General features: G+C 33.8%; 2 protein-coding genes and 1 pseudogene across 2 annotated transcripts; 1 reads left to right on the top strand and 2 right to left on the bottom strand.

Annotated features, from left to right (window-relative positions):
- The first annotated feature begins 10229 nt into the window (after positions 1 to 10229).
- On the top strand, positions 10230 to 11388 carry LOC143622953 (protein SLOW GREEN 1, chloroplastic-like). The gene has a single exon (XM_077093965.1). The coding sequence runs from the start codon at positions 10241 to 10243 to the stop codon at positions 11237 to 11239; it is 999 nt and encodes a 332-aa protein (XP_076950080.1). The 5' UTR covers positions 10230 to 10240; the 3' UTR covers positions 11240 to 11388.
- Positions 11389 to 11699: 311 nt separating this feature from the next.
- On the bottom strand, positions 11700 to 12719 carry LOC143622880 (UDP-glucuronic acid decarboxylase 1-like). Its single transcript, XM_077093903.1, has 5 exons — positions 12599 to 12719; positions 12434 to 12513; positions 12166 to 12324; positions 11996 to 12088; positions 11700 to 11909 (listed from the first exon to the last, which is right to left on the bottom strand). Exons 1-5 carry the CDS (start codon positions 12717 to 12719, stop codon positions 11700 to 11702), a joined length of 663 nt encoding a protein of 220 aa, XP_076950018.1.
- A 419-nt stretch (positions 12720 to 13138) lies between these two features.
- Positions 13139 to 14058, bottom strand: LOC143622881 (UDP-glucuronic acid decarboxylase 1 pseudogene; annotated as a pseudogene).
- Positions 14059 to 14958: the final 900 nt, after the last annotated feature.

The following is a 14958-nucleotide window of genomic DNA, read 5'->3' on the forward strand; positions in this document are numbered from 1 at the left end:
GCGGTATGGACGTGTAAGAAGGATCAATCATGAAGTTAATTTCCGTTGTGATGGGAGAAATAAACATTTTTATGTATTAATAATGTCTTTTGTATGTGTAATGTGTTTGGATATTGAACTTTTTGTGTATTAATATTGTATTGTAATTTTGTATCATTTTCTTACAATCGGGTTTTAAACGGTGAACCCGACGGTTAAATGGGGATCCCCACGGGGAATTTAGCCCGTTTAAAAACCATTTATGCTAGACGGGTTCCCCGAATACCCGCGGTTTTCCCCGAATCCCCGATGGGGATTCCCCGTTTAGTCCCCGCGGGTTTTTAGACGGTTTTGGTAATGAGTTTTATAAACCGGGGCGGGTATGGGATTGGCATTCCCCGCCCCGAAACCGCCCCGTTGCCATCCCTATCTGAACTTATTTGAAAGCAAGCACAAGATGGCTATGGGTGTACAAGGTTTATGGACACTGGGACGTGTGATAGACTTCATCGGTTACGTGAAGACACGTGTCTACACGTGTCATATAACATTTTGTATTTTCCTTTGCTAGCTTATTATTATTTACTAGTTTGAGCCCCGTGTGTTACACGGGTAATTAAAAATTTAAACTTTGATTATTAAGTGAAATACAGTCAACAGATTGATCATATATTGTTAATACAATTACAATTAAATTAAAATTACATAACTAAGATTACACAAATATGTTAAAACTTCCTTATACCCTACATTTATGATTGTATTAGCAAGTATACATTGTTTATCAAGAATCAAAATCTTTAGTCCATGTCTGCTTGTAACTTTTAATAAAGTAACATATAAGCCTGCTTATAACTCTTGATATATAGCCATATATAGTTGTCCGTGTGACAAAAAAATGTTCTCCAAATACATACCAACTCTAGATAAATGATAATATATTTTCATGATACTAATAAAAAAATATTCATACACATAAAATATCATTTTAATCAATTAATATGATGTCATCTGAGAACATCTGCTCATGTATCCAAAAACAACATGATTATTCCAAAAACTATATACCTGAACTTTGATGATATAATCATCCTTAGAATGTTTACAATTTGAAATTGATTAATCATGATAAATTTGTTGTCGTGAATATTCTATGTAAAACAAATTTTTAATTGACTTTATATTTTACTACTAAAAATTGTATAATCAAGCAACATAAAAAACGAAAATTTAAATATAACAAAATGATTTGTTTATTTCATATGAATGTAATTTTCAGGAAAATGAAAAATACATACTAACAATAAAACCATGTTCAAATAATAGTGATTATTCTGAGTTAGAAGAATATTAGAAGATTTAAAGTTGCATAAAGTGAAGGTAGAGTGATTCTTATTTATAATCGTTAAAAGTAGGGCTGTCACTTTTCCGGTAACATGAAACCCAACCCAAGAAAACCCATACCTGAACCCAAACTAACCTAACCCAAGAAACTCGAAACCAAGAAAATACTAACCTGAACTTGAACCTAAGTAATTCGAGTTGGTTCTTGGGTCCGAATTCTAAGTTTCGGGTCAACCCGAAAACTTTTACTTTTAAAATCATATGTATTTTTAGGTATTAAAGGCTAAGCTTTAGCCGCTAACGTTATCAGGATTTAGTTCAATTTGATTGTTCACATTTCACATATTATGAATCAAATGTTTATTGTTTTTTATTTTGAATATAAACCATAGTAAACACTTTAATTAACACTTCAAAAATTCACTAATCGTCTCTTGTCAATCCATATGGAGAATACTTATTATATGTAGTAACAGATTTAGTTGGAATACACCTATAATTTTAATGTCATTTATTGAAATGACTTAAAAAATAAGGACCATATATGAAAACTGATTGGATAAAAGATAAAGAGGGCTATGATATTGACAAGTAACAAAAATAATAGGTTTTTATTAGAATAGACAGACTCAAACATGAGGCATTGGTTTTATTTTTCAAATATATTAACCTCTTGTGTGCACAAATATAAACTTGAAAGTGTCTGGTTTCCATGGATTTTAATGATTGGTGAATATTACATGATGACTTAGGTGCTGTTTGTTTTTTAAGAGGTAAATCGTCTGCAGTCTGCGGACTACATCTGCAAGCATCTGTAGCAGAAGAGGTGGACCAAACCTCTGCAATCTGCAAGAAATAGACTGTTTGTTTTTAACGTCTGCAAACTGATAAAATAAAACAGAGTGTTTTTAAACAAACCGAATCGAACAAACTAATGGTAATCATCAAAATGCATGGTAACTCATCAAAATATCATTTTTATTATATAAATATAATTCTTAATAATAATAATAATAATAATACTGAATTGGGATTAAAAGTTAAAACCTGAACAGAGGACATGGTCGGGTCCGAGTTCGAATCTCCAATCAATCGTTCATGTGAGGCATGAAATCATTGTTCCAGATCAACTCATCGGAGGTTAAAGGGTCTTCCTTTTCACCGCCCAGTACTTACGGAGCTTGATGGTGGTGGGTGGTCTGCCGTAGTCTCCCGGAGCAACACCGGTGCCCGGTACTTACGGAGCTTGGTGGTGGGTGGTCCGCCGTAGTCTCCCGGAGCAACGCCGGTGGACCATTTCCGGGGCTTCTTGTTGGGCAAGATTATCTTGGTCGGCAAAGTGGCTGAATTGGAGTCTTGTTGATTGATGGGTGTTGCTGTGCAGGTTAGTGAAAGATACCTACAACTGATTGCAGCCATTGTTATTGTTATTGTTAATTGATTGGAAGTGCTTTGAAATATGCTTGAACAATGATGAAAAAAATAAGAAAAAGAGGAGAAGAGGTGAGAAGTGGGTTGAACAATGCTTCTAGGAGAAGAGGACGTGCAGACGTTTTTTAATGAAACGTCTTCGGAAAAACAAACACACTGCAGAGCCCAACGTCTACGCGTCCTCTTCTCAGTGCAGACAAAAGAGGTACAGAAGTGCTTTTGAGGAAAAACAAACAACACCTTACTAGTAATTTAAAATTAAACTTCTCGTTTAACTGATTTTTTAAATTTGTGTATTGAAAACTGTTTTCGTTTTCTCTCTCACGTTCTCCATTAGAAAATATGATCGAGTCTAATAGATATATTTAAAATAACTGAAGTTGCTAATAGAAAAAAAATCTGTTTTTAAAATAAATGTATCAAATCTATTATATTTTTTTGAACGGAAAACTTTCACACACTCTAAGCTTACACTATTTGTTCATGATAAGACTAAACCCACGATCTATTACAAATGGGACACCTTACATCACCCCTGGATATTATTAGACCAAAACTTATTAATTAAACAGGTAGAGCGTCAAGATTCGCAAGTGACATTTATCCCATGAATGAATGTGGAACATAGACGCTGCAGGATTTTATTGTATGTTTTTTAGTACCATGTTAATGAAATTGATAGGTTAATCAAAACAAATTAGTAATTATACATAGAGGTGCACAAAAAACCCGAACTCGGAACCGGTTTTTTTAATACCCGGGTTTTTAATGCCCGAACCCGTACCCGACCCTACCCATAGGGTACAGATACGGTATGCATTTTGGCACTAAAACCCGAACCCGAACCGGACCAGATTTGTACCCGGTAATACCCGAAAACCCGAACCGGAATCGGGTTTTTCCAATACCGAAAACCGGGTATTTCAAATACCCGATGTATACCTGAAAAAAACCTTAAAAATACCAGAAAAATACCCCTAAAAAGTGCAAACATTTAAAAATCCAATCTATATACCCTAAAAAACCCGGAAGAAAACCCAAAAAATGCTTAAATAGGGTTTTTCAATACCCGATAACAGGGTATTTTAATACCCGGTTTAGAATAACCGGTTCTATACCCGACCGAACCCGATGCATAGGGTATGGTTTTTAGAGACAATACTCGACCCGATTATTACCAATACCTGTTCATACCCGTACCCGGTCATACCCGAACCCGGTTCTATACCCGAACCCGGGTATTTAAAAAACCCGATTTGTGTACCTCTAATTATACAATCATATGGGCCTGGTTGTGTAGCTTCAATGCTTCTGGGCCTATGGTTACATGTGTGACTTTTATTCATGACTAGTTATTCTAAAGCCCATCCATTATGTAGCCCACAAGTAAACTTTGTTTTATAGTTGGGTTATTACTTTACGTGTGGCCCAATTGAATAAATTAAGTGTACAGTCACTACAGTGTACACAACTCAGGGAGATGATTACGCCACTATTAATAGTTTAGTACCTTCTACATTTTAATTCTCCTTTTCATTTACAAGAAGACAATAAAAACTAAAAAGTGTAAAATTAAAGTTTTTTTGTCCGGATATACCATTAAAATCAATCCGACCATAACAAGCTTGATTAAAATATCCCTAGTAATTTTTAATCTGACTAATCGGTTTTAGATAAGTATAACAATAATATTTCATGTGTCATTATTCTAATAAAATAATTTAAGATTTACTTTTAAGTTATACAGAAGGTGTTTTATTGCTTACAGTATTTTGATATTTTTTAATAAATTTTAATATAGCTATTTAACATATTGATTTGATACTATTTTGCATTCAAAAATATTCATGGGATTTATTTCCTATCTATCTAAATTTTAATGGAATGATTAGTCAAAGTTTGTTTTATTATCATCCAAAGCCATTATAGAATTCATTTTTAGTGATAACGGCAATTAATTTTGTGATATCATAAAGTAATTTTTTTTAGGTTGTAAATCAATGAAACAAAAAGCAGTGGTTTCCGGGCACTTTTGATTGTAAAACATCACTTCCTCTTATTGATTAATAATATTTTGGCTCAAAGATTTATTTATGTGTATTATGTGACTAATTGTATCCATCATAGTTTATAATATGGATATTTGTGAAAGGTATGTTTTGATGATTATGATAATATGGTGTTTATATATTGTGAAATAATATTGATATTTGGTATTATTTGATGTTAGTTTAAATTGAGTAAAAACAATGCTTATATTAAAGCAAAACTTTTGGAAGTAATTTTTTTTTAAACCAGGAAGAAAAAAGAAAGGAGAAATTAACATATTTTTGAAGGATTGTCATGATTAATTTTAAAATCTTTTAAATTCTAGATACCTAAGATAATATTTGTGATGATAAATGTTCATATAATACCTGATAAACTAGGTATTGTGTTTTTTCCCTTTTGGTTGAATAAGTATTCATTATTCTATATGGTCAGTGATATATTTATTTATTACTGTTTTGGTTCGTATATTTCTCTAAGAGAATGAATAGAGACTAGAAAATTTTATATTTAAGATATAGCATTGATTGATTATACCGTGATACGTTGATACATAAACTATATGCTTGATTTTAAGTGATAAAAATGTTATTTTAATAAGTTAGTTAAACTCATTCTATATGGTGGTAAGTAATAACGTCATGTATGATACTATTAAAGCATACCTTCTAATGTTATATTTATATTGATTGAATTGAATTGAACAATAAAACCAAAGTTGTGGTTGATCATCACTCTTATGAAAGAGTATAAGGGTGCTTTGATATGACACTCGAAGTGTCATACTTCTCAAATCTCATTATTGATTTACAAAAGGTCGTAAGTTTTTAGACCGGGTAAAATAAAATAAAAAATTGCATGACTTGGGCATATAATTACTTCTCATTACTTGATATATGAAGAGAAGATTAATTATGAGGAAAAACCGGATAAGACCATTTTTCATTTGTCAAACCTCAAATATGCTCCTGAAGTAGCATATCATTAAAACGTATGAAGGGTTTGAAATGATTTTGTATCTATGTCCGAGAAAATTATGAATAAGCCATGAAAAGTGTTTGGTTTGATATCATTCCCCAAAGTGAATGTGAATACACACTGATTGTTGCGATCATGGATATAATAGAAAATTTGTAACAATGATTATATTAATAATGAGATCGGCAATTGAAATTATAATGTTGGTCATGCTAGTAATGAGATCGACCATCACATATGGCAAAGAGATTGATCATATATGAGATGTGACAAAGAGATTGATCATATATGAGAACAAAATCTGGAAATGCAAAAATGAAATCACATGATCGTTTGAAACGATAATACAATGTTCACTCATATTTACAATCTTGCACTAAAGAAGCATGATACATATACGATCATAAACCTGAAGTTTATAGATCATGATTATCTTATGGCGTGACCGGTTAGACCACACAAAGTCAATGATGTGAAATTTATTGAGGAAACAAAAGATTCTTCATAATTATTATACATGTAATATAGCTCTCAAGGGAAATCATTTATTTACCAACTGAAGGAGGGTGTGAATCCCTAGATGTTATAGAATTGAGAAAAGGATACACATATCCTAACATGATACCATTTAGTGTTTTGAAAATCGATGCATCGCCTAAATATTTATCAAGACTGCAACTTGATGTTTGCATGACATGTGGCTTAGCTAATAAGATAGCAAGCATATTATTCCATATTGGTATATTTACATTCAGTTATAATAATGAATTTGATTCCCAAGTTAATAATGATATGGAATAAGTGTTGAACTTCATAACATATTATATTCTTACATAAATTGTTTTGTTTAAGACGATTACTCAACGTCTATAATTAGTTGCAAAGGCAATTATCACAAGAACAAAGGTTCATGTTTGTATTTGAGTACATATGATTTTACATGTTTAAAAACTAATTCACATCAAGCCAAACAAGTTATGATACTTCTTCCCCATTGTAGTTGGTTTTTGGTCAGTAACCAAGTATTCCTCATCTAATGTGTGTCATATACTGAAATTACTCCACCACAAGACACAAAGATGAGGCCACAAAGGAAGTTGGGAATTTATGTCAATATCTAAAATTACTTAGAGCCGTTATGATATTTGTTTATAGCTCATTAGTTTTTCACTTCAGTGAATCAACATTCCCAACATTAGGGGGGGAAATAAAGCAGTTGGAAAACAAATTTAATTAAAATGAATTATCATTGATCCTCAAACTAAATTATATGAACTAAAAGTTCAAAGGATAATTCATGTATAAAGATTAGCGAATCAATTATCAGACGATTCACTGACCAAAAGAGAGTGTCTAACTAAGACACCTATACAAACTGCTAATGCTCCAATTCATAAATTTCTCGGAAGGACAACGCATATTGATAATTAGTCTAACGCACGCGTGTAGCGTGGTAGAATGATCGGTTCCAAAGGTAAATTTCCTCGAAAATTGGAGTAAATAATGAATATGGTCAAGTCGAGGTGCACTAAAAGGTCTCTTGAAAGAGATTAAACATGATGGTTCTTGAAGAACCTTAGGTACCTGAAAACAAAGAGCTCTCAATAAATTATATTGTATCATATCTACAAAGATATATGGAATCGAAATAAAGTCGACGTCGCTATACTTTTATATATATGTATAACTAGCGCTTGAAATGATGATGATGAGGATCAATATTCTAAATTTGCCTGTAAAAATGATTGGCCAAGGTGGAAAGACGCAAACATGGCATATTTGAATTCTCTAATTAAAGGAAAGTTTTTTAGGCCAACAGTCCGTACAACTAAAGTTGTAAAATGTGTTAGATACAAACGGGTATTGTATACGAGTTATGAAAATTCATCAAGTTATATAAGAAAAAATTGATGGCACAAGAATTTTTGCAAAGACCTATGATTAATTATGAGGAGACACATTCTCCAACAGTGGAAGCAATGACTTTCTGATATCTAAATAGTCTGGTAATAAATAGAGATAATTGATATGCGTCTAATAAATATTGTGATTCAGTTGATACTGAAAGTTTACAAGAAAGTCTTCGAAGGATTTGAATTATCAAATCATGTAAATTAAATTCTCGAGAATACTATGACTCATGTTGTATACAGATTCATATTTGAATATCTTATGATTATTGAATATGTTGAACATAAATGGAACTCCTGAAGAGTTTCCTAAGGTAATTGAATACTTGAAAAGTTAACTGATTATGTGCATCAACAAGCATACACATAGAAGAGAATGTACGTGATGAGTAAAATATCTCAATAAACAAATAAAGCATACAATATGGATTTTTGATATGTGATACAAAATGATGTGTTAATGAGAAATTTTATGCAACAAAAATTCTGGAAAAGTGAATGCATATGCATCATTTGTCAAGTTGAAAGAAGTCCATGATGGATTGGTAAATGCATGGATTTAAGCTTATTACGTATGGACTAAATTATTTGGATTGAGCTTGACACAACTCAAGAGATATTTTGATAAAGAGGGAGATAAGTTGGATATAATTAGCCATATTTTTATCAAATTTTCACTCTTAGAAGGTCATTATAATCACAGTTTACAATGATGTACATATCACAAAGAGAAACTTATGATCTTTTAAAGAGAAAATTCTTTTTGAAAGACCTTGACATAGTGTGCTTATTGTTCGACTTATAGTTCGAGTAGATGTGTAATTATATGCTTATGAATCCATCAAAGTGCATTTAGAAAATGTTGAGACATTTTACCATGGACAAGTTTAATCATATTTAGCATGTTAAAGGATGTCTAACAATGACTCTATATCACTGTCTATCTAAATATGAAATGTTATTGGTTCGGAAATACCATAATTAAATGAGTATGTGCATTATGTTGTCCTGTTAGCTATATATGATTATTATTTTATTTATTTATATTTATCGGCATGTGCCCTGCTAGGAGACATCAGAATGGGTTAAAACATATATTTCAGGTATGAAAGGTATGTGTTTATAATTCACTAACCCATCAAAACAAGTTTGGTTAGTCTTGTTGATGCAGAGAAGCACAACAGGATCATAGTGTTTACCAGATGAAGCAATAGAAGTTTTCACGTGAAGATCATACAACATCATTCAACTTAAGGATTCAAATGTCAACGAACGAAGACGCAAATGATTGATTACAAAAGTTTTGGGCAATTTCATAGAAGATCGATATTTACCATTTTGACGGATATATAAATAAGGGGGAGACAATACGCGTTGCACTCTTTTTCCCTTAGCTATGGTTTTGTCCCACTGGGTTTTCCTAGCAAGGTTTTTAATGAGGCAGCATCTCCAAGCGTATTAAGTTGATAACCAAGGGGGGGTGTTATAAATATATATTATGGTGGTTATCAATACTTAATATAAATTAGGCTTATTGTCCAAATTATCTTCTCTTATATAACATCTTATTATACCTCATTGTAATATACACCTTATTAATAATATCTCTCCCTTTCTCCATACATCTCTTTGTCATATTACTTGGCTATTAGGCTTGTTTCACAACAAAGCACACAAAAAGTAGCTAACTACCATCTTGTCACTACCTGGCATTAACCTTGTATTTGTTTTGAATAAAAGAAGAGCTTTATAGTTAAAAATGTCTGTATTAGAGTAAATATTGATGCACATCTTAGTAGCAATCAAATGGTTAGCAAAAGACTAGATTTGCAAAGACTTCAAAATCCGAAATGAAAGGTTATGTGATTTTATGTAGGTCCAATTAAACCCAATGCTCCCGTATCAAATATCAAGATGTTGGACCTCTTAAAAGACACTTATTCGAATAACCATATATTACATATAAATAACCTTTTTACTTACAAAATAAAAAAAAAACAATATTACTTGATATGAAATTCCATATATCACAACGGTTTTTCACATTGACACCACTTCTTAAACAGAAAAACATAATTTTGGGTTAATTAACTTAAACGATTTGAATCACACGAGGTCATGGTCAAGCTTAAACTCATATTATTAACAAATCAAGCAGATCCAACTCGTCTACAACCAAGTAAATTTCAAAGAAATCATTTTTGGGCTAAAACAAGAGTAGATTTGAACTTGAACCAAGTCACATAAATAAACCTTTTTGGAGTTCGTTGGTTCAAGTCACCTGAAGCATTTTATTCTGATAATTTTCTCTGTTACGTGTTTCCTCCTGGGCGGGTAAACCCGAACACCATGTTCAGTTCTTTTTCAGACCGAAGGTTGAATCATTTGTCGGGTAATCCCGAGTCTTTCCTATTAAAAGAAATAATAATAATAAATATTTTCTCATCTCTTTATTCCTTGTGAGAGGTTTTAGAACATATTCCACCCTTCACCCCTATCATCAGGGTTTAACACTTCACCTCAAAACCACCGCCGCCGTTACTACCCAAATGGAATTAGCTCTCACCTGCCGTCAACAACCACTCACCCTCAACCACCACCACCACCGCCGTAACCCATCAAACCCTAACTCCATCACCTTCACCAAACCACAATCATTCACATCCATAACCCCAATCAAATCCTCCAAACACCACCAAATCCCAAAACCCACAAACCCTAAACCATTCCCCTTCCTCAAAACCACCTTCATCACCGGCGTCACCGTCGCCGCCGTCTTTCTCTCTCGCCTCACCGTCAAACCCTCCATCGCCGCCCCACCACCACCTCCCGCCGCCGTTGAAACCCTCAACTCCGATACCGAATTACACGAAGAAGAACAAACCCTAGAACAACGTCTTTGCACCCATCCTGAAGACGCCAAAGCCCTAAAAAACCTAATGGAAATCAAAATTAAAATCGGTAAAGTCCAGGAAGCGATCGGGTTAATAAACCAGTTAATCGATGTCGAACCGGAAGACGGCGAGTGGAAGTTACTTAAACATCATTTAAATTCATACGCTGGCGATCACGAGTCCGCGAAGCTAGGGTTTGAGGAGATTATAAAGGAGGATCCGTTTCGTGTTGAGGCGTATCACGGATTAGTAATGGTGGCGTCCGCGAGCGAATCGGTTGACAAATTGAAAAGTATCGAGGCTCGGATTGTTGACGCGATTGAGTTGTGTAAGAAAAGGAAAAAGAAAGACGAGGTTCGGGATTTTAAGCTTTTGTTGGCGCAAATTCGGGTGATTCGAGGGGATTATAATGACGCGATAAAGATTTACGAGGAGCTGTCGAAGGAGGAACCGAGGGATTTTAGGCCGTATTTATGTCAAGGGATTATTTATACGTTGTTGGGGAAGAACGATGACGCGGAAAATAATTTTGGGAAGTATAGGAGGCTTGTTCCGAAAGGGCACCCGTATACGAAGTATTTTGATGATAATATGGTTGCGACGAAGGCGTTTGCGGGGAAGGTGGCGAGTGAGCGCGCGTATGCCAAGAGTTGAGGTGAAGATGAGGCGGATCCGTATATAGGAAAAAGGTTAGATTTTTGATACTTGGTTATGTTTTTCGTTTATGATTATCGGATTGGTTATTCGGTTTATGGAGATTATGGTTGTTTGGTTATATGATGTTTTGTTTCAGTTTTGGTTAATTGGGAAGTTATGAATTTGTCTGCATTGCTGTTTTTAGTGTATTTTGTTGTTAGATTAGTAAGACTTATAGCTAATGTTTCTTAAGGTACAAATTAAGCCATTAACTCTACTATGAATCATACATCTTGATCTAGTAACTAACATCAAGCCATTACACCAACCCGCAAAAGGGTTCAAGTCAAAAAGACCTGCAAAACGAAAATCTAACATGCATTCTAACCTCCGGATCCAGAGGAAGAATGCCATCGTGATCATGTTGTATATCGCTATATCACAACTAAGTTAACCAAATTTATAGTTACAGATTGTCTTATTTGTCAACCTCCCCTTCGTCTTCTTTTAAGATTCGGTTTTTGAAATCTAATGCCATTCGTGGCAGACCGTCTCGGAGTTGTATCTTGGGTTCCCAATTTAGCAACTCTTTGGCTTTACTAATATCCGGTTTCCGTTTTTGAGGGTCATCAGCAGTGTTCCTTCTGAATTCTATTGCAGCATTCGGATCGATAGTCTCTTTAACCACCTAAAAAGGAATCAACACTAAATAGTTAAATAATGGTTCATTATTTTGGTCCAACTATGGTTCCTTGGTTAAAACAAGAATTAAACCTGAGCAAGCTCTAACATGGTGAACTCCCCCGGATTGCCCAAGTTGAATGGTCCGATATGCTCGCCTTCCATGAGTGCCACGAGTCCGTCAACCTAAAAATTAAAGGAAACTTGTGTAACAGTCTATTCAACATTAAAATAAAATATCATTACATAAAGCAACATTGTACCAAATCCGAGACATACTGAAAGCTTCGGGTTTGCTTCCCATCACCATAAACGGTCATGGGTTGTTTGCGAAGGGCTTGGGAGACAAAGTTGCTAACAACACGACCATCATCTAGACACATCCGAGGACCATATGTATTAAAAATGCGTGCAATCCTAACCTGAAAAATGCATGATTGTAGTGTAAAACATAGTTTTTCTACACGTAATACACTCTTTTAATCATGCTTAACTGTACAGTTCTGACATGAATAAGGACAAGAAAATCACCTCGACACCTTCACTTCGGTTATAATCCATTGCTAATGTTTCAGCTGTTCTTTTCCCCTCATCATAGCAACTTCTAACACCTATGATATATCATCATAAATCTTAAACAAAACAAAAGGTGCAAAGGTTACTAATTCAAGGAAGATAGTAGATGTAAAGCTTCACCTATTGGATTCACATGCCCCCAATATGATTCCTTTTGAGGATGCTCAAGCGGGTCGCCATAAACCTCACTAGTACTTGTGATTAAGAACCGTGCCTTGACTCTTTTAGCGAGCCCGAGCATGTTCAGAGTGCCAATCACATTTGTCTTGTAACGATACGAGTCAAGGAGACCAAAAGTACTTCAATTTCTAAAAGAATACTACATTAATCTTGAAAAGGGTATCTTCTAATATAAACCAATACCCTTTTCCATGAAAAGAAACACACTTGACTTTTAAGGTCAACTAATGAGTTACAACTTCTAAAATTCATGTTTCTTTGATCCTTTTCAAATTATTGAACATGATAAGCATGATAATGAGCAATACTATGAGCACAAACGATACTAATGCCGAATTTCTCATTACGGAATCCAAATAAAATAAAATTGATAACCTCTGCGTTGACCCTTTAAAAGTCAAAGCATGTCTTTTTATCTCATTTTCAAGTGTTTTAAGCAATACCCTTTTCAAGAAACCAACAAAAGATTACAAAAACACATTAAAGACACAATCTTTTTGACGAATAAAAACAAGATTTAGCAAAGGATATGATGGTCTTGATGGGATTGTACTTGTAATGAACAGGAGAAGCAGGACAAGCCAAATGATAAATTTGATCAACCTCCAATAAAATAGGATGAACAACATCATGTCTAATTAACTCAAACCTAGGATTATCCAAATGATGTGCCACATTTTCTTTCCTACCAGTAAAAAAGTTATCAATCACAATAACTTCATCTCCTCTAGCCATTAAAACATCAACCAAATGGCTACCCACAAACCCTGCCCCACCGGTCACCAACGTTCGCATCCTCCTCCGGGTGATGCCAACGGGGACCTGTGTGGTTGGTGGGCGGTGGATGACCGGTCTATCACGGTGGGAGATTGAAATTGATCTTGGCATTGAGGGCATAACATGGGAATGCATATGATAGGTGGTGGAGGCTGTGGTGGTGGTGATGGCGGATAACGATGGTTGGAATATGAATATGAGGGAACCGATCATGATACCGATGATGATGAAGAGAAAACGTTGTTCGTTGAAGAGGTAGTTTAAGGGTCTTCTGGATAATGATGTTTGTTGTTGTTTATATGATTTAGGTGAGTATGGTTGTGGTTGATTATTAGGCATTTCTTCATCTCTTCTTTGATTTGTTTGTGTTTGTTTGTGTAATTGCTTCATGTTGTTCATCATTTTTGGGTAACTCTTTTAAAGAAAATGTGGGTTTTTGGTTAAAGGTATGAACAACAATCAAGGTCCTAGAAAAAGAAATTGGTGATGGGTGTATATGTTTTTCTTGAACTTTGCCTTGGTTTTTCAAGATTTGTACATGAATTGTTGAAATGTTTGAAAAACGGTTGGAAAGGGGGAATTAAGAAGAAAAGTTATTCCTAGGAAAAGAAAAAGAGAAATGAAAATTCGAAATTTATATATGTTTGCACGCTTTCGTTCAAGTACAATTTTAATCAGATGTGTTTACTTAATCTTGACCCTTTATTTTTATATTTTCATGCTTCAACCACCTCATGATATCCAAATTCATTTCTTTCTTTCGAATATAGGAAGTAATAATATATTTTACATTTATAAGGTTAACCAGGAGATTGTATATATTTATAATCGAATATAAGAGCCATGTGTAATAAATTGAAGGGACGTGGCTTAAAAATGGTAATACTTATCTGTCACTATGTTCTGATTAAGTTTCCTATTTTGTTTGTTTATCCACTTCTATTTGTATTTACGTTATGTCATGCATCATTTACTTTTATGTCAATAACAAATTAAAGAGCTAATAAGGGGAATAGAGAACACTTCAAAATATCTGTATTCCTTTATATTTCAAATTCTAAAAATTCACAAGTACAATATATGTTGCTCATTATAATTTCTGTGATTAACCATATGTAACAATAATATATTTATATAATCAAACGACCCTTGAAAAGTTCCGCCTCCCATAAAAAAAGTTTCCGGGCCGCCACTGTTGATATATGAGCTAGTTACGAAATCTGAATATGTAAATTACAAAAATTATAGTCCACTTATTATCAATTTATGTTAATTTAAACACAAAGTTACAATTATTTTAATGTTTACTCCCGTTTATATTATGTTTACAGTGTAACATGTTGAAACTTAGATGGATCAACTCGGGTAATCTATGGTGGCATATAGTATATCATGCTCGTTTTATGTGTATATATGTATCCAATACTCGAGTGACATCAATTAACCGAACATTTTCAAAGGTCACTCCTAAATTTGCTACTATTCAATTTGAACATGCTGTCGATTGGTGAATCATTTTCATT

The sequence above is a fragment of the Bidens hawaiensis genome, unplaced genomic scaffold (genome assembly GCF_021521415.1).
Source record: "Bidens hawaiensis isolate Kalapana, Puna unplaced genomic scaffold, B.hawaiensis_p1.1 tig00003244_1, whole genome shotgun sequence".
Classification (NCBI taxonomy): Eukaryota; Viridiplantae; Streptophyta; class Magnoliopsida; order Asterales; family Asteraceae; genus Bidens; species Bidens hawaiensis.